The sequence below is a fragment of the Olea europaea genome, chromosome 7 (genome assembly GCF_002742605.1).
Source record: "Olea europaea var. sylvestris chromosome 7, O_europaea_v1, whole genome shotgun sequence".
In the NCBI taxonomy this organism is placed as follows: Eukaryota; Viridiplantae; Streptophyta; class Magnoliopsida; order Lamiales; family Oleaceae; genus Olea; species Olea europaea.
Window position 1 is genome coordinate 520,516 of NC_036243.1, and position 25,966 is coordinate 546,481.

At 34.1% G+C, this 25,966-nt stretch overlaps 3 protein-coding genes across 9 annotated transcripts in view; all 3 read right to left on the bottom strand.

Annotated features, from left to right (window-relative positions):
- LOC111396599 overlaps positions 1–6,865 on the bottom strand; it is a 9,552-nt gene extending 2,687 nt beyond the window's left edge. The window contains exons 1-7 of one of the 7 annotated variants that reach the window (XM_023023013.1): positions 6,684–6,865; positions 5,076–5,178; positions 4,648–4,976; positions 2,457–2,782; positions 2,265–2,357; positions 2,075–2,165; positions 1,454–1,547 (exon numbers count right to left, since the gene is read on the bottom strand). In XM_023023013.1, coding sequence (XP_022878781.1) covers positions 1,454–1,547; positions 2,075–2,165; positions 2,265–2,357; positions 2,457–2,782; positions 4,648–4,971 — 928 coding nt within the window. In that variant the 5' untranslated portion in view covers positions 4,972–4,976; positions 5,076–5,178; positions 6,684–6,865. Of the gene's footprint in view, positions 1–1,453; positions 1,548–2,074; positions 2,166–2,264; positions 2,358–2,456; positions 2,783–3,951; positions 4,226–4,647; positions 5,315–5,542; positions 5,984–6,683 lie in introns of those variants that run through there. The other 6 variants (XM_023023009.1, XM_023023014.1, XM_023023016.1 and 3 more) reach the window with 6 other exon arrangements.
- Positions 6,866–14,301: 7,436 nt separating this feature from the next.
- Positions 14,302–19,030, bottom strand: LOC111396600 (protein-tyrosine-phosphatase PTP1-like). Its single transcript, XM_023023017.1, has 8 exons — positions 18,688–19,030; positions 17,092–17,188; positions 16,743–16,825; positions 16,485–16,619; positions 16,125–16,259; positions 15,138–15,286; positions 14,917–15,058; positions 14,302–14,658 (listed from the first exon to the last, which is right to left on the bottom strand). The coding sequence occupies exons 1-8, from the start codon at positions 18,886–18,888 to the stop codon at positions 14,575–14,577; spliced, it is 1,026 nt and encodes a 341-aa protein (XP_022878785.1). The 5' UTR covers positions 18,889–19,030; the 3' UTR covers positions 14,302–14,574.
- A 4,771-nt stretch (positions 19,031–23,801) lies between these two features.
- LOC111396601 (F-box protein CPR30-like) lies at positions 23,802–25,275 on the bottom strand. Its single transcript, XM_023023018.1, has one exon. The coding sequence runs from the start codon at positions 25,217–25,219 to the stop codon at positions 24,065–24,067; it is 1,155 nt and encodes a 384-aa protein (XP_022878786.1). The 5' UTR covers positions 25,220–25,275; the 3' UTR covers positions 23,802–24,064.
- Positions 25,276–25,966: the final 691 nt, after the last annotated feature.

Below are 25,966 nucleotides of genomic sequence, written 5' to 3' on the forward strand. Positions count from 1 at the left end.
GGCGGGGGGGAGGGGGGGGGGGGGGGGTGGGGGGAATTGTTGAAATTTTATATCGATATAGGTAAGGCAAAGAAAAAAAATAAAAGTTTCACCCACAAGAGATTATTAGTATTACTATTACAAAAATATGAGAACCCTTTTTTTTTTTTTAAAAAAAAAAAAGAAAGAAAGAAGATCGTCTGTGATAGATCATCTGCCATTAGTTAGCAAGGGACAAATCCCGAAAATGCCCTGCCTGCAGGTTCCTTTGTCTTTGGGGCTCAATATACTTGCTCGTCCTAACTAAATTTTACTTTGTGGATAAAAAACACAGTATTCTCTCAGTTCAAAAGTAGAACCAGCTATATTTGACCTTCAAGTTTTAAAAAGAGTTGTCTCCTTTCCACGAGTTTGCTATTATTGATCCCTAAATATTCAATAACAGAAGTACCAATACTGCCCAAAAGATGGAGAGATTAAATGATTTCATGGATTCGCTGGGCCATATTCTTCATAAGCACAAGCCAGGTGAGCGAATTACACACAATTCAACTTACAATGATCATATTCCAAATTTTCATTAACTTTTTATCTAGGGGGAAATGAAAAAAGTAACTTTATTGATGGAAGATAAGGGAAGAAATGGGATTCTGATTCTCGCTCTTCCTGGACATGGGACTTCCATTAGAAGGTGATTTCTACAGAAGCCAAAGGCCATTATAAGCCTTTGCCATCAAGAAAACTTTGACCTCCCAGATGAAGGTTTTTTAATAGAGGAGTTCTTAAATTTAGTATTTTAGTGCATGAAAAAAAATATGATCCACATATTAATGAATCAAAATATCCTGAGTTCAAGCCAGCAATCACAATTCAAAAGCAAATGAAGGACAAAAAAAGGAAAAGCAGAAAAAAATTGTTGTCAAGTCTTGGGAGTTAGGCCTCTCAAAACCTTTTCTAAAAATTTACAAAATCCAAGAAATAGGGGATCCTTCATCCCCTATAATAAATAACTATTCAACAGGGAAAGTCTTCAGTATAATGGATCTATATATAATTGCAGGAAAAGTACAACCAACGTCCCAAAGTGCTACAAAAAGTTTAGAGACTCAAATGCGACAGAAAAAAAAAAAAAGAAAAAAAAAAAAAAGGGAGGGGGGGCATTACGCTAACGTGAGTAATCTGGTGTTACTTTCCCTAAATTTTCTTTAGATCAATTTTATGTCAGGTCTAGCAGAAAACTGAACTATGACAACAATTCCAGAGGCAACTTTAAGTTCTAAACCTAGAAACAAAAACTTTGCCTTGTTTTCCACCTATTTTACAGTAGTACAGAAACAATTTGTTCGGTCTCTTGCTGTTAGTCACAAATTATTTATAGACATAAGCTTTTGAAAAATATATAGAAAAATTTAAATAAAATGAACAATAATATAACAAAAATATCGCCAGTTTAGATAAACGAAAAAATAATTACTTTTCTGTGTGGTATTCGAGTTATCCTCTTCTTGAGCCTTACGGCGATAGTCTTGTTCAAACCTGTCCAGTGCATGCATTTCATGGTACAGTTCCTGCAATCTAAACATATTAGATATCCTCTTCATAAATAGCTGAAAAATATAGCAACAGTGCAAAGTACAGGTCTGTGTGTAAAACACCGTGGCAATTTCAAAACAGAGAACATAATGGATACATAAATTATGTATGGCAGTTTCTAGATATTAGGGACAAACAACAAAAGCACACAATTCCATTTAACAAAAAACTGAAACTTGACAAATAGTAAGTACCAAAGCATGAACGTTCTTGGTCTTGGATTTCTCAAACAAAAAGGAAAAAAAATAAAACTCAAATCTTTGTTCACTTAAATTTGCTCTCTTAAAGTCAATTATTGACAGCCAACTCGTGTTCTCAAATCGTTAACCTCTTCATCTTCCAACAATTTTTTCTTTTTTCAAAACTTCCTGTTGAATTGGTATTATATAGGAACCTCAATAGATGATGACCAAAATTAAAATACAGATATAAAGAAATCTCACAATATAAACCTTACCCAATAAAAAATGAAAAATGAACTTCCAATGATGTGATCACTTACAGCAGTGTACTGAACCAAAGTCATCAATTGTTGTATCACAGTTTCAGCTTCTTCTTTCAATTGTTTATGAGGTATGAATTCAAATTCCAACCTAAAATCACAATAGAGAACTAAAAATGAATGAAAAACTTATTTCATATATTAACAAGCACATAGAGTGCTAGCAGAGAAAAAAGATGTTATCTATTACTTATCAAAATAACGATCCAAGTTGTGCCACTGAGGATCTTTGCAACGATTTCCAAAGCGAATGACTTCTCCCGAAAAGACTTTCAATTCGGCCCTGAAACATTTATAAACAAAATAAGTCTCAACGCGTTTTCCTCATTAAATATACCATGCAGATGTTAAATACTAGATTTAAATGTTTCTACAGCTACACCTCTTGTCAGCTCCTGCAATTCTCTGGAGTTCATCCATGTCTTTTGATATTAAGCTTTGCACACCTTCAGAAGGGAGCACCGCCTCCTTTAAGTGTTTAATGTTCTCCTTGGAAAGGGAGTGCATCAAATTGGCACCTTTGACGATTGTATTTGCAACTTCAAATGCCAAAATCGAAATTTTAATCCCTTTTGTTGTCATCCCAGATGCAAAACCACCGCTGAGGTTCAAATTAGTCATGCTGCTACCAAGTGTATCCAACACATCCACCGCTTTCCCAATCCCAACGGTACCCGCTCTGCCCAATATAGAACTCACTTCAGACACCTAAGACAAAATATAAAATTGTGTAATTTCCATTTAGCAGTAGTAGAAATGTTATTGAAACTCATTGGGTATCAAATGTCATTCAAGAATAATGTGCATAGAGTGAATTATACACAATTTAAGATATGAAACAAATTTTAATACAACTCATCACCCTCTTAAAATAAAATTACGAATTTTTAAATTTTGTTAGCATAACCTATTCTTCGGTTGATACCTTTTTAAAATTATTTAGATATAATGTGTAACAAGTTCCATGATCCAGTACAAGCATGGATAGATTTCCTAATTGGCAAAAAAAAGGTCTAATCAAGCCAAAATCAAGTCAAGTTCGAGGAGTATAATAGATATTTTTTATAAGCATACAGAATCAAGATAAAGCCAAATTTTTTGGACCAACGAACTACTTTATATATTCGAACTTGGCTTGTTGAACTAGTAACAAATCTTGAGAAAGCTTTCGGCAGGACAATCTAGGGTTTAGCTTCAGGTAGATTTAATTTTTTCTCAGCCCAAACAAGATGATTATCATTATCAAATGATCCCACAAACAAAAATTCCTGGATAAACATAGGGGAATAGATTTTTAACTTCTGTAATTATATTTCAACAGCATCGTAGAAGGCCTTCGAAAACAAACAGTTCCTGGAGCCTTAGTACCTTATTCCTTTTCTCAATTCTCTGTGGGCTTCTTTATCCTCCTAGTAAGTCAACCTTTCCAGAAGCCGCTTAAAAAGCCATTCTCAGTACATGGTTGCCAAGGTATCAGCAACCCTATAAAGATATATTTTAAATCAAAAATTTTTATTTGAACTACTAAGGTCCACTCGTCTTAATTTCTAAGCAATTTTTCTTTAACTTTCGTCGAAATATTCAGGAAGAGGAAACAAAACTGTATTTACTGGCACTGAAAAGACAATTAAGAAACAGCACCGACAAAATAAGTATGGAACGTGAACGCCAAAATGAATTTTAAAGGAAAAAAAGAAAAGAATAAATGAATAGGAAAAGTTCAAATTCATTAAATGGTAGCACCTACAGAATAAAAACTTGGAGGACTTTATGAATATGATCAAGTCACATTCTCAGAAAGCTAATGGATAGAATAGCTTGGACGAGTGGTGTGATTAATTGTAATAGTTGATTAATTCTTCTTCGTCTAGGAGTACCTTCAATATAACCTCACCAATCAAACAAACTATTGACCCCTTCATTTTCTTCAACTGTGACTGGAACATTGAAATTATAATATATGACCATTTGTGGCTTCGCATGGTATAATACTTCTTTGATAGCTTAGGAGAAGTTGCAATCATGCCCTTTAAAAAAATCCAGCAGATCCAAAACGCATTCATCTGTTGAGGGACCAACACATGGAAAAAAGGACCCACATTTCCTTCCCTCTAGAACTATCAATTTTCTCAAAGTTGAAACACAACCTACCTGTTTAAAAGCTCCAAAGATCAAGAACAGTTCAAAATGTTTGGAAATATATTTTTCTAACCAATAGATTGAATGTCACATTGACTAAGGTAAGGTATGGAAAGGGGAGAAAGAAAAGGCATGTAATAAATCTCCTTGTATTTTGTGCTAAACAAAACTCATATTTACAGGGGCAGGAGAGCATATTTTTATCAGCAAGTTTGATGATCTAGAAATTCTTCCTATACTTTCTATCGATTTATCCCAAAATGTGAAGCATAACACTGAAGGTGTGTCAGAACAGGGAAATGCCGCTTGCAGTCCTTTTCCGTTACTCCACATTTGCTGATACTTTAAATGCATGTGAAACAACAAATTGTGGCAATGACTCAAGGCAAACTATCGGAAGCAAAGCATTAAAACAAAATCAAAGGTGAAAATACCTTTGCAATTGCCACTTGCTTTGACCCTGATGATCTAGATTTATTTGATAGAGCCCGAGACAAATGTGGGATTCCATCGTTGATATCATCAATGTTTGTGACATGAGAAATAGCACCCAACTCGGGGAATGAAAAAGGTTCCCTCAGTTGCTTATCTGTAACTTCCTCAGATGAGGCTTGCACGGAATTGCTATCTTCTCGGACATCCAACCCACGAGACCGATAAACTAATCCAGAACCATAACTGAAGTTCCCATTTATGTGTGGAAATGCACCAGCCAATGCACTATCATTGGTGGACCTTCTGGAGCAAAGTCCGCCCATTGAGTCTATGAAAATTACTCTTTTACTTCATGAGCTAATCAACTAAACAATCTTTAAATTCAAAAAGCTCACAGATTCTTTGTAAAAAAAAAAAAAAAACGCACTCTTAGTCAGTAAATCACGATACTGATAATCGAGCCTGTTCTTTACGCCAGCTTCCACCAAAATTACCAGAGTGCAATCCACAACTAATCCAGCTCAGTAAAACTGAAAAACAAGATTGAAGAGCAAAAATCACAAAAGGGAGCAATACCTTGAGAAAAAATATAAGAACTTGATAGGAAAAATTACACAGAACAAAAACAATGAAAAGAATGTCCCAGCAATAATTACAAAAGTAAGGAATTAGCAAATTAGTCAAACCAATAGCGTAAATCATTAGCATAAGGGCAACCCAAAACGACAAAGATTTAAACCCATAGTCACAATCCAATAATAACACAAATTGCACAGTGAAAGAACAATCCAGATAACAAAGCTTTGAATACACAAATCGAAGTTGAAAAACCACATTAAAGAAAATAAAAGTATTTTTATGTGCTAGTAAAATAAAAAGAAAAGGATTACTTACCCAGCACTAGAGAATAAGATGTTGACTTGGATCTAATAAATAAAATAAAATAAAAAAGATTTTTTATGTCTCTTTCATTTCAATAATAACACAAGACCAATGAAGAGAGGGAGACTAGAGAGAGAAAGTGAGATTGTCAATCATATGATGATGATGAGGACGGAAAAAGAACCATGAAGAAAACCCAGGAAGAAAAAAAAAATTGCTAGTAGATGTATGTATCTATATATCTATTGGAGTAGAAATGCGTGGGTTGGCGTGGGGTGGGGTGGGGTGGAGTGGAGTGGGGTGGACTCATTTCTAAATCCAGAGATCTCTGAAGCTAATCAAGAACAGTTTTTTCAACCTTCAAAGGGATCATTTTCCTTCACGATAAAAGTAGTAGTCTGAAGTGGCGCTGCTGACTCTGCCACACCAAACCAAGAAACAAGTTAGAGAGTAGAGAGAGAAACCACCCACTTTCTTGTCTCTCTGTATATAATAGGAAAAATTGCAATCGAGGTATCAAACCTTTCATTTATTAGTAGACTTTACCCAAACTTTTCATTTGTGCCAACCACGATACCAAACATTTCAAAAATTCACAATTGAAGTACAAATGGATGAAAACTGTTAATTTGACTGTTAGTTGAACAAAGAATTAACGTTGATCATAATTTTGACTAATTTTAAAAGGATAAATTGGTAACTTTACATTTTTCAACAAAAAAATAATTACAATATATTAATAATTAAATAAAAAATAAAGACACTATTCATCTTCTTCTCACACCCACCCACTCCAAAACCAAAACCCACCAAAATCGGCACCCACCATAGCATCCATTGCTTCCAAATTCCAATACCACTCGAATCTAAACGAGCTCTAATTTTTTAAATTGGAATAGTATCAACTATCAAGTCATATTTTCTTCTTCCGTTCGGTTAGGAATTAGCAAGTAAATTGGATGAGTTTTTTTCCTCGCCCATAAAGTTAAAGTAACCAATAATTAGCATAAGATTTACTCGGCGAGAGCCATGGCTAAAAAAGCAGTAGAAAAGGAGGAGCATAACATAGTGGTGGAGCTGGGTTCATATAAAGGGAAATTGAGAGTGTAAATACTAGTAATTATTCTGAAGATTATGTAATTGAGGAAATTACGCTTCCGTGGGGAATTCAACAGCCCCTTTTGTCCAAGAACAACGCCTTTGTCGCACAATCCTCTCTTCAAATCGGCATTGACGCATGTGGCCGATCTCTCTCATCTCTAGTCCATCTTTGGTTTGTACATTTTTTACTTGTTTATGTATTAAAATTCTGGTGATTCTTGGTCAACTGGTGGTTGCCGATTTTTTTGGGGGTGGGTGGAGAAGAAGATAAATAGTGTCTTTGTTTTTTTATTTAATTATTAATACATTGTAATTATGTTTTTTGTTGAAAAATGTAAAGTTGTCAATTTATCCTTTTAAAATTAGTCAAAATTACGGTCAATGTTAATTCTTTGGTCAACTAACAGTCAAATTAACAGTTTCCATCAATTTGTACTTCAACTGTGAATTTTTGAAAAATTTGGTATCGTGATTGGCACAAATAAAAGGTTTGGATAAAGTCTGCTAATAAACGAAAAATTTGGTACTTCAACTGCAATTTTCCCCCTATATAATATCGTATGTATACATCGGCCTGGTCAAAAAACCCTCAAGGAATGTGTAAACTCTATTCACTGTAATTATGGTAACCAAGAATCAAGAATCTACTCATAAGTTACTTATTTTTCCCGCTTTTAACTTTTTCACCATCAATTTTCTTCCTTGAAAGTGATAAGTTTGACCCCTAAACGGCTAACCGAGCTGGATCATTTTATTTTATTTTTTTTTTTTTTTGAGCTGGATATTATTGCCCCTGATTTTTGATTGATTTTGACTATTAAATTTAAACCAAATCCTTTTAATTTTAATTTTTTTATTTTTGGCCAATTGATACCAAAGCATTGAGTCAACTTTAAGGCTTAACAAAACTTTCGAATCAACTCGAGCTATTCTTCTTAAATTAAATCTCGGAACGGATATTTAAATCGAGAATCGACAGGTTTGGTTCGATTCTCGATTCTAGATTAAAAATTGAAAAATCGAATATCCCTAATTTTTTAATTAATTTATTTTAAATAAGTCAAATTATTTTATTTTTTCTAAATAAATTTGCTAACTAATTAGTTTAGTTGAAACCCAAAAATATGATTTTTCTATTTCTAATTTTCTGTACAAAGCCAATTTAATCAAATTGACCTAAGTTTTATCAAAATCTGCTATTCTACTGTAGTGTCGTTTCTACCATTCTGGAAAAATCGAAATAAAGCTCGACAAGGCTTCTCTTAATTATTCTGAGCTCGCTATCTTCCTATTCATGTGATTTTAATAATCAAATCTATGAAGAACTTAGTAAAGAGAAACACAAAAGATTCAAATTTTGGACTACGTTATTTTGTAAAAACTAAGATTGAACATATCATTAATTGAATTAATATAGTTTTGTAAATATTAAAAAATTTAATTATAATACGAAATCAAATGGAATAGAATCGAATCGAACGAGCTGAACCGAATGGAGCCGAACCCAAACGGTTCCAAAATTAAATTTGGACCTGATGATTTAACTTAGTAAATATTCGAAAATTTCGAGTCTGATTCGGTTCTCATTAAAATCGAATCGAATCGGACCATGTTCAGCTCTAGTCAACTTCCAAAATTGTAAGTAAAGATAAAATTTACAGTTTTGGGAAACTTCATAATATTCTTGAATTCATCTTGTGCATTACTACATTTGAGTGATATATATTTCGGTCTAGAAAATCTTATTCCTTGACAATAAGATTGTTCAGTATATTATCCAGAGGTAGCAAACAGAGTGCAGTTTTAATTTATAGAATTTAGTTGTCTTCTAGAAACTTTTTATTACTCTAAATACAACTCGAAAGATTAGAGAGGTGGAGATCAGGAATTAGACTTGAAGTGACGTCCTTTCTTTGAATTTCTTTTATTGTTTTTCAAAATAGCAAGTGTGTTTACAATAAAGTTGTTAGATATTTTTTATCATTTTGCATGTATCTATTTTTTGTTTTACGAATGATTTGCCGTCCCTACTAGTGTTTGAATAGGTGCATCTGTTCGTTTTTTAACAGTCACTTTCAGTAGATGTATGCAAGGATTTCAAGGGACACACATATTTAAACGGTTGCCTAAATTTCTACTCGTTTGCAAAACACATTAAAAAAATTATTCTTCATTAAAAAAATTATTCTTCCTTCTTTCTCTTGGCATTAATTAGTTATTTTCGAGTGTCTTCTTGATTTGATCAAATAGTCACAATTTGAATCAAACGTTTCCATTGTATCCTGAGAGAGATTTTCTATCATACCCCAGTTGTGATTTTGTTGGATAGAGGAGAAAAATCTCTTAAAAGATAACGTTTTTTCGTGCCTTAAAATTCATTAAATATTCAGATTTCCCTACAGTTTTCTCTACAAAAGTATAGTAGTGTACCAATTCACATTGAATTTATTAGAAAAATCAAAGGTGTGCATCATCTATAGTACATTTCTCTTGATTGCCTCTTGGGAAGTTCCATTTCAATTTTGATTGGCGGCTAGAAAATGGAGATTGGACATTAGTGGAACTTGTACTCTTAACTTCATTTTCTTGGCATTGAATCACATATCTTACTGTCACTCGAATAATATTTTCCGGTACTTCACGAACTTTTCTGTTAAATATTACTATGTTACTATTGTTTTAACTCCACAATAAATATTTCCATGTCGTGCATTCTTCCATGCTCTCAAAAGTAGTTCACGTGCATTAGAAACTAAAATACAAAATCATAACCCAAGTTTGAAACTAAATAGACAAAATCATTGCCGAGTTTATTGGAAACACAAACCATTGTTATAATATGTAAATACTTATTTGTTGCCCCCGTGGGTACTTCTTCACTGGTAAAGGAAGAGTTCTCTCAAGGCTGGCAGTTCAGAGGTCGTGGGTTCGATTCGTGGGGCTCTTAGAAGGCAATGCATATACTGGAAGGCAAGATTTATCCTGAAAGGTAGAAATGTCTTGGAAGGCAAGGCGCAACGTGGATTGGCTCACTAGGGATTTTGACAGTTCAGTTGCAGAGGCGCTCGGACCTTGGTCAGTAGGAGGCACATCCCGCGGTTTAATTGGTCTGTGTGAAGAGGGGCCGAATTACAGATCCAAGAAATAGTCGTCGAAGGCGGACACCTTGATAAAAAAAAATACTTATTTGTTACAAAAACTATAAACTTAAAAAAAAGGTTGAACCCCAACTTTGAGGGCCCCCACCGCCCCACTTCTAGAGTTTTGTGAGGAAGGTAAATCACAGGATGTGCCCCAACAGGCCAGAGAACAAGAGCTGTCTATACACTACATCTATAAGGAGTCCAATTCCATGTCTCAAGAATCAAACCCCCACACTGCGGTTGCCAACAAGGTATGAGATAACCTTACTCCTGTCCTTTACACCACTAATATATGCCCCGGGAGCACAAAAACTATAAACTGATTCTATGCTCCATTGTTTATAATATAAATATAAGTAGTAATATCTCTACTGAAAAAGAACGATCCAAATGCACAAGTTATAAATACTAGAAATCAATTCCATGCAACACAAGTAAAAGCAATAAGTACTGTTACTATTATAAAAGTAACCAAAAGAGTTTTCTCTTAGGCCAGCCTTATCATATTTAACTCAATTATGGAGCATTTGTGTGATTTCCAAGATCTGTTCGCCTTGTCATTTCCCCTACAAGTTATTTTTTACACCTTTGTTTTAACTTTGACAAACTGTTATTTTTCTATCCACGCTAAAACTACTAGGGCAACTCTCAATTTTGTAGTTCATGCCAATATTATTTCTCCAAATTCGACTGAAAGAAGACTCATTACCACGTTATTGACATGTTTGATGTATTAGGCCATATGTTACTAAACGAGATTGTGTAAGAGAATAATATTTATTAGGGTAATTAGCACAACATCTCTGCTTTTCATTTTTTGACATTTTCGCCCTTACTTCAACATTCCATTACAAAAAACGTCATTTGCACCATTTTTTAATATAAAATGACCAAATACCCTTCCATTTAAATAAAATAAAATAAAATAAATAATGAATTATAATTTTACTTCTAAATGTTTTAAAAAGTGCAAATGAGTCCAAATAATTATTAAAAGGTCTAATAACAGAAAACGCCCCCATGTTTGACCTATAGTGTGCAAAACGTCCATACGTTTCAAATTGGTGAAAATGACTTTTTTTCCGTTATGAAACGTGAAAATAGGGATGAAAACGCAAAAAATTGAAACATAAGGACATTTCTAGCAAGAAGTGTCAAACGTAGAGATTTTTTTGCTATGACCTTAAAAAAAACAAAAAAAAAAAAACTCTCTCTCTCTCTCTCTCCAAATGGGTCAGTCATCTTAGAAGTAAAAAAATACAGCAAACCACCACCCAAATAGTTGGACCACCATACCACCAAAAGCCCTCACTTCCTTCTACACATATCACCCAACATCCAACCTTAAAACCTGCATGCCAATAGATTTGTTCGGAACTGCAAGCCAAAATATCAAACTCGCAAATGCAAATACTGACGGCATCACCTGTTCCGGATAGACCTATGTTATTTCTAACACACTAATCGATTATACTCACTAGGACACCAAGGTTCAGCAATTTGGGCGATGATTGGTCGGAGATTTTTTACTTTTAATGTGGCAATTCCATTTGGGGAGAGGGAGAGAGTTTTTGTTATTTTTAATATTTTAATGAGGTCTAATAGCAAAAAAATCCCTACGTTTGACACTTCTCGCGAAAAACGTCCCCATGTTTCAATATTTTTTTTGCATTTTTATCCCTATTTCCACGTTTCATTGAGGAAAACGTTATTTTCACCAATTTGAAATGTATAGACGTTTTGCAAATTATAGGGCAAACGTAGGGACGTTTTGTACTATTATTAGACATTTTAATAATTATTTGGATTCACTTGTATTTTTTAAAACATTTAGGAGTAAGATTGTAATTTATTCTTTATTTATCTTTTCTTTTCTTTTTTAGTTTTATTTAAATGGGAGGATATTTTGGTCCTTTTATATTAAAAATGGTGAAAATGACTTTTTTGTTATGAAACGTTGAAATAATGGCAAAAATGTCAAAAAAATAAAAGGTATGGACGTTTTGCACAATAACATTGAAATATAGGAACCTTTTGTGCTAATTACCAATATTTATTATCTTATATTCTCTGATATGCAAAATTGGCAACTTCTACATATAATAAAAAAAAAAAAAAAAGGCCTTATAAGTAGTGATAGTGTGAACTATTTATATATAAAAATTGTTCAATGTTATCTCTATTCATGTATTCAAATTCAAACGTGCTTACGTGCCCAAACAAAACTGGTAAAATTACGAAAATTGCCATGAAAAAATGTATCGGCAGGTGATTTTTGAGTAATGGGTCCTACATTAATAGTAAATTCTTTGATTAATCATTGTTTCATTCTCAGATGTTTGGACAATGATAAGTAGGGCATACATTGAGAGCAATTGACATATTCATCATGGATTTTTCTTGTTGTACAGTCCTAATGCTTACAGCCCCCTCACTGAGGTGAAGGCCCGCACCAGTTTTTTATGAGTTACTCTAAGTGTACAATACACTGCCTCCTCACATAAGAAGGCTGTCACCCAAATTGTACTGGAGAATATACCTCCAGCACGGTTCTTTTTTTTATTGGCGCATGCCCCTTGATGTGAGGGGACTATAAGCCGTGCTGTGTAAGGGTGGGCATGGATTGGGTCGGGTCGATTTTTTCCCCAACCCAAACCCAACTAACATGATCGATTTTATTTAAAGTCAATTCAACCCAACCCAATTAATGGTTTAAACCCAACCCGATCAAGTTTGGGTTGGGTTGGGTTGGTCGGTTTGGGTTTCGGTCCAATTAAAGTTGGATTCGATTATATTTTTGTTAAATTTAGATAAATTTTTAAAGTTTGAAATTACTTGAAAATCTCTGTTTTTTTTTTAAATACCTATGTAAGGAATTTTTTTTGAGAAATGATGTATAGATAAGTTTAAAATTTATGAAGTATTTATTATTATTATTATTATTATTATTTTTTTTTTTACAATATTTTGGGATTTATTCATTTCATCATCATCTTCTTAATTTTTACTTTATTATGAAATAACATTTCATTTGTAAATTGTGTTCATATGAATCAATCTATATATATAAAAAAAAAATGGACGTTTATAAATTATAAGTCATTTTCATATCTTTACTATTGTGTTTATTTAGGTTTTTTTCATCTTAGATATATTTTTTTTTAATTCATCGGGTTGGCTTGGATTTTAAATCATAACTCGAAATCCAACCCAACCTCAAATATATTTTTTCAACCCAACCCAACCCAACCCAACCCAATTGAACTTAAAAAATCAACTCAAATCGATCGGGTTGGTTTGGGTTGATCGGGTTGGGTTTTGCCCAGCCCTAGTGCTGTGTGCAAAACTCAGCACACAGCACAGCTCATTCATCATTGTCCCATGAAGAAATTATGAAACTAAACCCTTGTTTGAGCTCATTTTAGAGAGAAAAAAATGTATTTTTAAATAATGTATTGATAAAAAACATGGTTAAAAAATAAGAAAAAATTTTAAATTTACATGTAACATTTTTTATTGAATAATGTATGACTGAAATAATGTCAAAATATTGTAAGAATGTATTTTTACTTTTTCAAGGGCGATAACCGTCGAAAGATTATTTTAGTTTCCCTGGCTTCAACTAAGAGTTTGAATTGGTATACTCTACTCGCCTTGACACAACAACATGCGTGCAACCTTTGACTTTCAGTTCAAGCGAAAATTGGAGAGATTATTTTTCTTTCCTTTTCACTTTCCTCTCTTCCCTTAAGCCATGGCAATAGGTAAATTAAAATGATAGACGACACTCAACCAATATTTTCAAACTTCATATTTCAGAAATACTTAGCTTAAAAAGTAAGGCCATGTTCTCTTTACCGCTTTCGGGCCGTTTTCTATTTTCGATTTTTCAAAACGATGAAAACGTGTTCTCTTTTCCGTTTTCGAAAACGAAAAAAAAATTTGTGAAGAAAACACAAAACGACTTTTTTGTCGTTTTGGGCGTTTTCAGTGTAAAACTTGAAAAAACTGAAAACGCGGGAAACACCGTTTTCAGTGTAAATTTTTTTTTTTTTTTTTATTATGTTTTAGAGGTGATCTTGTGGTGATTCTCAAAATTTAAAAAAAAAAAAAATTTCATTTTTTTTGTTTTGAGAAACTAACAAAAAGAACGCATTTTCAACAATTTCAAAACAAATACTCAAAACACAAAACTGAAATACAAAGAGAACACCTCCTAAGTAACTTATTTTGAAGGTAATCCATGTCTTGTTGTCAAAATAGTTAATTCTCCAAACATGGTTAGAACGAATGTTTACTTAAAGTTCTTTCAAAACAACCTTCGCTAAGCTTACTTCTTGTTCTTTTCTTCATATTTCAGCATTAAACATGCACTTACTTTCGAAATACGCCTGGAAAAAGTTATGCTTAGCCAAACATGCAATTAAGTTTCTTGGATTCAAACACATAATGACAATGCAAACACATCCAAAGCAGTAAAAGTTGACTACAAGTTCTCTGCTGATATTATTTACCTATTCCTCGTGCTAAAGGAAATTCATCACCTGTTGAATAACATTAATGGCCAGAGCAGTTAAGAATCATACAGCATAGAATGAAATAAGAAAAGGCCAAAGCGGTTTACAGGCGTTTTCAGTAGGGAGAATTTGATTCGTTATACTGTCGAATCGAGTCTTTTAATGTATCAAGCATACACTAGAAGTTCAAGTCAATAATTTGGTTATATATTAAAATCATACAGAAAAGAGAAACTTGAAGGTAAGCTCGGATTATTTGCTGAGCGAAGAAACTGTGGATATATCATTGAGAACTATGATAGCTGCTGTCCGATATGAGTTCTTCAAGTTCATCAACAATAGCATCATGGATGAACAAATATTGCTCCTGTAACGGTTAGCGGTACAGTCAAAGAGGTGTTAGATTTTGATAATAATCCAATTTTATTGGAAATCATAAAACTTTTGGGTCTACATACTAGATGTCGTAATGGTATAAAATCTTTATTACATTGCATTTTATGGTTTTACAAGATAAAAGGAAAATCTGCAGTTCCTGTTATTTAAACAGTAAAAGATGAAGCCCTCTATTTATCTTCACTAAATCGCAAGTATGGTGAAGCATCAAATAGGCAAGGAAACGTACCAATGTCTGAACCATTCCAATTCGTTGCGACCTAAAAGAGGTTATAGTATTAACAAGATCCAAAGCTGACATATCTCCCAAAAGAACTCTTTGAATGGTATCGTGGATTGCACAATATGTTCCAGTTCTACCTATACCTGCGCTGTTAAAGATGATACAATTTCAGGCTCAATTTGATTATTTCTATGTCACTACTACTTCTGTGACATCGAAAGGCAAACCTGCAATGAACAACAATTGGTCCAAGGCTGGGTGGCACACCATATAACCTTTTCAAAATTTCACGAACAGCAACAGTGTCCTTCGGAACTCCATGGTCAGGCCATTCTGGATACTGAATGTGAAGAACAGACAAAGATGGGTCCTCGGACTGCAGAAAAATGGGGACGACTTAAGTTTTGTCATAACTAATCACAAAGATTAAACAAATTGCTGATAGAAAAAAAAAATGTCTGTCATACACTAGATAGAGCATGTCTAATAAATCAATGTCTTGATATGAAAAGTTCACACCTACAATTCAGTTATTATGGAAAGATAGAAAATGGACGAAGAGAATGAATAGAAAAGAACTACAATGTAGCAAGAAAAAGTTGTTGAAGAAAACAAAAGAGAAAAGGAAATTTCTTAGTTCCCAGTAGTATATAACAATATGTTGCCAAGCATATGCATGAGAAGACAACATAGAGGTTCATCAGATTGATTAGTTTTAGGATAAACAAAATTAGAAGTCCTTCAAATATGTGCTTAAATGCAGGGAACTCACACATTTTGGTTAACTACTTATTGGAAAATTCGGTGTTTGTACTCAAAATAATGCAGTCTTTTAGTTCATAAATCAGTTGAGTTCAATTATTTTGGAAATTAAAGATAGTATGGTCTTTTCATCTACAATGGAAAGCTGGCATACACTGTTCATGGATCATAATTTTATTTTGATTATGTTCTTTACGTCTGCAAAGAAAGGTACTAAATTTTAGTTTTCTACAAGTCTTGGTCCAATTGCTTGAAACCATGGAAATCTCAACCTTTTGAGTTTTTGATTAGTCAAAATATTCGAATAAAGAAGATGATATACTTTCTAATCAATGGTCCACTCTTTTTCTATAAGAGAGAATACAATGACACAATAAACTGAAGAAGGTTCTTTAGAAACTTTTATATTTGTAGACCGCAGTACCACACCACTTGCATGATAATCGCCTCACCTCTTTGTAATTCACTTCCAAACATCGCAACACTAATGAAGTATCTGTTGTTTGTATCCATTTTGTCACTATGCAGATATTGCCGAACTCTCTTGGTCCATCCTCAGCTTGGAAATAATCTCCACACTTCACTGTCTGCATATTGTTCAGTTATAAGTATGAATATCATAAGAAAATTCGGAAAAAAAAGAAAATCATAGAAAATTAACAGAGATACATTCCTAACATGAATGGAAAAAAATGGTTTACTTTCTCTCTACATGACTAGCTACAGAGGAAGCTACCAAGAAGACAATTGATCTCAAAAGGATAGATCAGTATTACTGCGATCTTATGACTATGAATATCAAAATTGCTTACCTTGTAATTGTCGACCAACCTGGTAAGCATCACAACAACAGGACAGCGATACTGTATGATCATTTCCCAGAAGTCCTCAAAAGTGTGAGGCAGTGGACCTTGAGTTGCAATAAACCGAGAAACACTTTCTGAAGTCTGCAATCAAAACAATCAGTTTAGAAATAGTAAAAAATTGATATAAATATAATCAAACTTTTTTCTGTACGAGTATGTTTTAAATTGAAATGTTCAAATCAAATAAAGTATTCAGAAAACCACCTTGACAAAGCTTGCATTTATATAACCCCTAGCTGATGGTCTGTAATCTTTACACTGCTTCAAAATTACCCTGTTATTATCATCTGAGAACAATGAAATTCAAAAGATTATTTTAGAATGATAAACATAGAACTTAAAGATATTTAATAAATATAAGCCCTTGTTTGGTGGAGATTTAAATCAGATCTTTTTTTAGTAGATTTTGATAAAAATTAATGAAATGTGTAGTTGAAAAGTTGTGGATCCCATGAACTATGTGGTTAAAATTAACTCTTGACCTTGATTTTAATTAAAATCTAGATTTAAATTCGTACCAAACAGGGCAAAATATGTTGTTGGATTGGCATACATGGTATGACATCAGTGTAACGGTTCTTGCTATCATTTACACTGTTGAGAGCTACAGTACATTTATTCCTCATGTCCAAAGCTTTCGTCCTATTTGCCTATAAAAAATAAAAATAAGTAAATGTTCTACATAGCTTAGAATGAAGTGAAGGACTTCTATTTAGCAACATCATAAATATTATTGGTCATGTCAACTTACCTTCATAGGGAGAACATGTGCAAAAAGACCAGAGCTCTATTTCATTACAAATGCAACACAGATGCAGAACACTAATAATTTCTTGCAATATTAAAGGAAATTCTGCTTGATTTTCCCAAATAACGACATAACAATGGTTAGCTTCTGGGCAACTTAAATTGTAAAATGAAATACATCATTTAGTAACAAGAATGGATTGCGGAGGAACACAGTAAATCTGCACAACTTGCAGATACCCAAGGCCAAAAATCTTAGGTGCATATAACATTTATGCACACAGCAAACATATCGCATATCAGTCCCATATATCATGCTCTAGGCCATTATCACCAATAACTACCCAGTGTCCATAAACATGCTAAATGCATCTATGAGATAATACTAATTTTCCTCTTCTTACAGATTAATCAGACACACTAATCCGGCCATGTTTTCCACAACTGGTTCCAAGCCCGACTGAAGGAGGAGGGTTGCAAATAGTTAATAAACAATTTAAAAATTTGTCAAATATGTTGTTTGACTTCATCATTCCATGAATCTGGAAGAAATAATCTGCCGCTCCAAAATTCAACAGGATTAACTAGATATGGACATGCCTTCAATATCCATCAAGTCAAAACAAAAGATGAGCTTGGCATAATCTACTAATATTAGAGAATAATTAAAGTGGAAGCTGTACTGTTAGCTTTTTATTAGAGTTAACAAGCTTCTGCATTTCGGATCTATCATGGCAGCCTCCGTAACCGAATGAACATAGAACCTAATTTCAAGGGGCAGTATTTGAATATTTCACTTTGTATTGGAGAAATCCACCAAAGCTACCAAAATGAACTCTACTGAACTACTCCAGCTCTGGTTTGTGCTCTGTTATTTCCTAAAACTACTTTTTGAAATATCAAATTTCTTAGATGGTAAGGCCACGAGCACATATTTCCCCAAAACTTCAAATCTCTTATAATTTGGTTCATTTTCCAAGTAAAAATGATTCCTTTCTTATTGAGAGGCCATAAAACACAAGAAATTCAGGAAAAAAAGGGATTCTTCCTCATTTCTGTAAAGCCATGAGCAAAATTTCAGCAGCACTTCAACTCTCTCATAATTTGGTTCGCTTTTCAACAGGGGAAAAAACATATTTCTTAATTGCTTGGCCATAAAACATAAGAAACCCGAAAACATGGAAAGAAATGAACAAATTACTCGCCAACTTAAAAACTATCCAATCCCCAGTTTTTCTCATCATTTTCCTTATACCTAAAAATACTCATTAAAGTTCGAAAACTAAACTTCAGTACTTATAGATAATTATTCTCTACATCCTTTTGCTTCTAACTCAACAAACTTACTACCTCGATCAGATTTTTCAATGACAGATATGTGCGTGTATGGTAATTCATATACCTGCAAGGTTAGGAACTCCTGGCGGATGGTTTGGGGAGTCTCAAACTTTTTCGCTTTAAAGAATTTGAGAGCTTCAGAGCAGTTGCGGAGCTGATCGGCTGTGAGGGTAAGTCTCGGAGGCTTCGAATCAGCAGAGAAATCGAAAGTGGCGAACCGAGACGATGAAATGGAGGTGGAGATAGGTTTTCCGGTGGCAGCCATTGCCGATCTGCGGCCGCGCAAACGATTCGAGGCGACGTTACCCGTGGCTCCCGATATCGCGAACTTCTCTCTGTTTTTTTTCTGTCACTTCTGTTTTCTTATTAGGTTCTGCCTTGTGTTTACTAAACAGTGATGATTGGGGGAGTCCTCATAAATAAACATTATTCTCAAAACAGAAAGTATTTTGCCAAAAGAAAATTAAAAAAGAAAAAAGAAAAAAGAAAAAAGAAAAAAAGAAAAAAAAAAGAAAGAGAGATGAGAAAAAAAGTATTTAGTAGCTTAGGTGACAATTTCGATTTTATAATTTACACCCCTAACTACGTTCCTTCGATGATAATAAATCAATTATAGTCATCTTAACGGATTATTTCCGACCATTGATATTTAAAGATTATTCATTCTCTAACTACAAACACGATGCAAAATATGTTGGAAGTAAAAGTTCATTGATTAACATGAAACAGTGAACCTTCGAGATAAATCAATAATATTATTAGTTGATCAACGTAATAAAGTGAACGATACAATTTATGTGAAAATCTTGGGATTAATGTGGAATTAGGTGGAAGTTTTTGACCAATTAGGTGTCTACTTAGCTTTTTGGCTGACAATTATTGTAAACAATAATGATAGTAATGATAGTTCAAGGATAGTTGGAGTTGAAGCAAAATCTAGATTTAAATAAAATTACTTGTCTTGGAATCCCACTTCATATACAAATGAAACATGACATCTTTGCTTCATGTATAAGCCTTTTCCTAATAATGCTATGTCAATGTCTAACAACAGCTCCCTTTTCCTAAGGACTCCATCAGTAAACTCATATGAGTTCCTCGTGTCTCTGCAAAGACATTACAGCAATGTAAAAATTAGACTTGAAAATAAAAGATCATTCATGAGGCTCCCTATCCTTGCATAGTTTGCGGACTTCCCACTTAGAGGCATTTGGGAGTGATTTTTCCCCCCAAAAAAATTGATTTTTTGAACGTTATTTTACTATTTCAGCCATCATATTTGACTTCTTTTTTCACAAGTGGACCCTACTTTTCTCTTAATGATCAAAAAATCAATTCTCAAAATCACTTCCAAACAGGCTCTTAGCACTTATCTTTTCTTTCTCAGCATCTTTGTCATCATTTATCTCTTCCATATCAGGAGATAGCTCTTTTACCTGAGCATGTAACTCAACCATTTGCAGTTTTGCTAGAAAACAAGTGATAGTCCTCCCATGACAGCAATATATCATCATCCTTACTGAACTGTCTCATTTTCCGGTTATGCGAAGTATGATGGCATATTATTTGGTCCATGATTTCCTGTCTTTTTATTGGGTAAATAAATGACAGCATTTATGATGTCGAAATACAGTAAGTATAAAAAAAAATAATATGTATTTGCTAACTGTTTGCACTTGACATCTAACAGATACTGGCATACTGCCCTAACCAAGTCCAGGTCGTGCGCAAGATTGTTCTATGTTGCACCGAGTTTGTTGTTAGTACTATGTATAAGATTTTAACTTGAAGTTGCCTAGGATGTCCTGAAGGAAGAACTAAGAAGGAGGCGGCACTGAAGCACCAAAAGTCAAGAAGGTGCTAATATTACTAGCATGTTTTGTGTGTACATTACTTATCAAATTTAATCTAAAGACCCTACTAATTTAAGATTTGAAGGGCCTTCAGTATGATATTTGAAATGAGTTTTTATCTAGTTTGTAGGATCAGAATCACAAAATAGATTAGAACATATTTGAAGAGCAGAAGTAAATTGTTATAGAGGGAAATGCGATAATAATAATAATAATTGATTTTAATTTATTTAATCAAGAAATCCAAATTTTACACTTCTTCAAATTTTCACAAACTACAGATCAATGAACACCTGCTGAATCGAATGTGCACAGTAGTCTCTGAGTGAAATTGAAAGGGAAATAGTTTACCAGTCATGGACATGATTACCAAGAAAAAAATATAAAGATTCATTTATCAACCAGAGTGGCGATGGGACCGACAAGCTGGAACTAATCCATAAAACGGTCCAGTTATAACCTAAAAATGTGCATCAAAAGATCGAGGCGTGAAGAGCTCTTTTATGTCATTCACTCCGGAAAGTAGGGGGAAATAGCCGAAATAACTCCTTTTCCACATTGAAGCAGCAAAAAAAGCTTTGTAGATCTTGTCTCACCTGATGAAGATTTCCTCTGAAAACTAGACCAACAGAACGGCTCTTGTTCGCAAATGTAAATCCCCAAATGCCTCTCCATGAACCTGTTCCTAGTTATTCTTAAGCACGACACTCAGCACTTTGGAATGCTTGAGCATGCCCCAGAAGAACTACATTTAATGTTAAGTTGATCCTTGACTTGGTTCTCACAGAAAGTGTTGCAAGAGACATTCTGAAGTTAGCAGGAAAATGAGCAGTTTATATCCTTTCCTAGTCATTTCTCAAGAAACAGTTTGCTCTTGCGATATTGATTTGTATTATTAAATTGTGAACCTTCAAGAAATAATTAAACAGAATCCTGAAAAATTAGCAGCTTCAGTTAACATTGGAAAGTTAGAGGAGAGACTTACTGAAGTCATACGACTTGTTTTCGTAACGGAGGTCCTAGAACTTTCTTACTTTCTCGAGTACAAAATCTTTTAGGGAAAGAAAGCTCGAGACGTGAAGCATTGACCGAATAAAGTAATAAGTAGGATCAACAAGGTCAAGCTTTCAAACAGATTTTCCCTGATTACTGTAGGAAATCAAGTACTTTCCTTCTAACAATATATCAGCATCTTTAAAAATGTTAAATGCACGAACATGCTTCAGAATCTGACAATTTCATGATGACAAATTCTTTGGGCCATGATTTCTTAACACCATACTCCTTCATCACCCAGATGACAATGTCACATTCTGAAGTATTGTCACTTAAACATAGACAACCAGAGATAACTCCAAGGTCACAAGAATTTTTTTTTAGTGCTTGTTTCTGCCCCATTATTTGTGAGTAATGTATTATGGAATACTGATTGATGTTAAAATGTGTTGTTAAAAAAGAAGGGAAAGTTTTTTATTTACGTGTAATAGTATTTTAATGAAGAATGTGTGATTAAATATGAGTACTTTAGAAAAAATAATGTGGTAGAATATAAAAGAATGGTAGACAAATAAGGAAAATGTCACCTGTTCATCCAGGGAGCTGAAATGGTGCCCCCCTATTGGAGGGGGGGGGGCGGGGCTCCAGTAGGGGGGGAGCCAATTAGGCTCCCTATTTGAACAGGACCTACGTGCCCCTCTCTAAACAGAATTATCTGACAAACAAAGCTTTATTTTGTTCACCATGTGTGGAATGACTGAAATTACTCCTTGAGATGAAAACAAGAAATCAACTTGGAGCCCTCTAAATCTTTTATCATCCAACGAAGACTTCCATTGAAAAATGTACCAACATAACCAAAATTGCTGAAGCAAACCAAGCCATTAACGGAACCTACTAGCGTTGGAGGACCCAAAACCTGTCGTGCAATACTGAGGACTCAAATTTGATTACTGGATTGTAGTATATAATATATATCATGATGATCAATCTCATCTTTGAATTCGAAAAGTCTGCAAAATTCTCTGCGTCCACGCAAATCATAACGGAAGGAAACAAGGCGCAGAGTTGATCTGGAAAGATGCAACTTTGCAAACTCAGGAGTTGAGAGTAAGCAGCGAGATTTCTTACAAACAATCTTGCAGTTCATAACAGTTACTGCTGGAAGTCTCGAGAAAATTTCAACAATAATCCCTGAAGGTAGATTCATCAAGAATCTCTTGTCCCTCATTTCTGATTGAACTTTCTTTGATAATTTGCCATCAGCCATATTGCTTACCCGGGTATCTTCTGCAATATGTATATAGATTCTGTTGATGGAATTTATGATTCTTGGTTAGCTCAAAGGTAGCAGGCTCATTAGACTTTTTATTTTCTTGCACTTGTAGAGCAAGACATTTTCTTGAATCGCACTAAAACTAAAAATTGAAAGAAAGAAAGAAATGATAGAAGTAGCCGAAAGAATAATAAATGTGGACTATTACGGGCCCAAATTACCTTAAAAATTGAAAGATTGAAAACCTTTGTGTCCATTCAAAGTCAGTGAAAAATCGGTCTTCTTTTAGATATTAGAAACTTTTGCTTTAGCTCATGGTAATTGATTCTGTACGAGAAGCATTTTAGAAGACAACTTGACTAAAATACTGCAAGTTGCTTACTCATTTTTGTTCTTTTCTCTCTTCCACTACTGTCCAATCTCAATGCCAAACATGATACTAGCGTAATGAACTTGGTAAAGTTCCCTAATTTTTCAGAGATAACGGAGCACCTATCCTCACCTGTGGCCGTGAGTTGGGTTTTGTTTTAGGCAAAATCTCCGGCAAAATCCCCCGCTGTAAAGGAATTTGATACATCCATTTTTCACTTACAATAAAAATCCTTGCGAGCATCATATAATTCATACGAAAGATATAGAGATGATACTATGGTCATAATAACATTAAAATGTGCTCAATTTTCAGAAGAAAACCCACATTTTAGCAAAATTCTTGTTCTCAATCAAAGAAAAAATTGTTCTCTTCTTGTCAGGATTGATTCATCTTAAAATCTCAATGAAAATCGGAGTACAGGTGCATGTGTACCTCCAAAGTTAGTTATAGGAACCAATCGAGAGAGAAATAATAACCTCATGAGAAAGAGGAAGTAGAATTATGTAGAAAAGAAAGTATTGTGGATTAATTATTCAATCAAACTAGGTGATTGAACTCATAGAAGCATTGACTGAATATAGGAGTTAGGAATTGTGTCAGCCATTTTCACAGTTTTGCTTTGATTATTATTGTATGAAAACAAGTAGTTGGCAGCAATGCAACATTAAATCACCAATCTCTGAAAAAATTTCAAGCAAGAATTTTCAAATTTCTCAGCCATACAGAATCTGGCATTTGCGGATGACAAATTCTTTTGTCCACGATTTCTTCAGCACATATATTCCTTCATAACCCATATGAAGTTCAACCAGTTCCTCGGCCGAGTTTTAAAATATTGACAAAAAAGATCAAAATACCTGAAAACAGAAAATGGGACAGGTCCAAAACCAAGCATTTCCCGTTTTCATAAGATTATTGACAAAACATTGGACAGTGTAAGAATTCAGAACACCCTTACATTCTCTGTAAAATTCTTGAGTGAAAATAAACTTGGGACATGAAGCATGGTCTGAATGGAATTATTTGGAACAACTTCAACTTGTTGCAAAGTTTTGCTCTGATTCCTGTAGAAAAACAAATAGTAGTCGTCCCATGACATCAATATATCCCCATTTTCAAAAACTTTTAAAGCATGAACCATTTCATATGAAGTCCCCGCAAAATCTGGCATCTTGCTAATGACAAATTCTTTGATCCATGATTTCTTCACTCCATATTCCTTCATAACCCATATCACAATTTCAGAATCTGAAGTATTGTCGCACAAGCATAGACAATCTGCGACAACTCCAAGGCTGTGAAGAGCTCGTTTATGTCGTTCACCGGGGAAGGGAAAGGGGAATGGCTGAAACGACTCTTTTTCGACGTCGAAACAAGAAATTAACTCGGAGCCCTCTAAATCTTCTATCACCCAATGAAGATTTCCGTTGAAAAATAGACCAACAGAACGACAATTATATGCAAATAGGACACCCTCAATGCTTCTCCATGAACCTGTTCCAAGGGTGTAAACATGACACTCGTACTTTGGAATACTTAAGATTGTCCCTGTTGTGGGATCAAGGACACACTCGTGGAAGATTCTTACAACCTTGTATTGGCCACTTATTATGCTCAATCCGAACCCATAAGTGACTTCGCTGGGAAATTCAAAGAGCCAGTCTAGCACCGGAAGGGCGACATACTCCCGTGTAATGGGGTTGCATACATATAGAGCATCATATTTACGATAAAAATTGCGCAAGCAAACCAAACCATTGATGGATCCTACCTGCACTGTCGCACCACTGCTGATGCCAAGCGATGCTGACAGCTCGAATTTGATCTCTGGATCATAGTGAAGATCGTGATGGTCAAGAGCGTTATCATTAAATTCAAAAAGTCGACAAAATTCAGCTCCACCTGACTCATGTATGAAGACAACAAGACCAGGAGTCGATCTAAAAAGATGCAAATTAGCAAACTCAGGTGTTGAGATTAGGCATAGCCATTTCTTGCAAACAAGCTTGCAGGTTAAGATACTTTGGGCTGGTAGTCTTGAGAGAATGTCTAAAATAATATGAAAAGGTAAATTCATCAAGAATCCCTCATCACTCATTTTTGCTGTTTCCTTCTATTGGCCCTCTAAAAAACTTACCTGGTCTGAGATTTTGCTTCTGCCAGCGGCTCTATATGTAGATGCAATCAACAGTCTCAATTTTTTATTGAATATTATTCTTGACTAGGTCAAATTTGACGTGCTGAGACTTTTCTTAGGCCCAGTTTGAGATTGATTTTTTACTTTCAAAAAATTAATTTTTTGACTATTATTTCACTATTTCAACATAACTCTTGACTTTTTCTCTCATAGGTAGCTCCCTCTTTTTTTTCCTAACGGTCAAAAAATCAACTCTTAGTATGGCTCCATTTGAGACACATTAATGTAAAAATGAAAATGAAAAATATAACCGTTACAGCCCCACAAAAGAGATAAAAAGTCAAATATAATGGTTTGATGTGATGGATAACGGTCATATTTTTCATTTTAAAGAGGAAATAATGAGAACAAACAAGGGCTAGCCATTTTGAGTTCCTTGCCATTTTGCTTAGGATTTGTTTGCCTACCATTCTATCACATTATTTATTTACAGTACTCATTTTCAACCATATATTTTTCATTAAAATAATATTACAGGTTAATCAAAAAAATTTCCTTCTTTTTGAACAATATATTTCAATATCAATTACTATTCCATAATACATTATTCACAAATAATGGGGCACAAACAAGCGCTTAATCCAGTACTAGTTAGATTTTAGCTTCTTGTCTTGTGCAGTATTGTTTAGTAATTACGTATCAAACGTA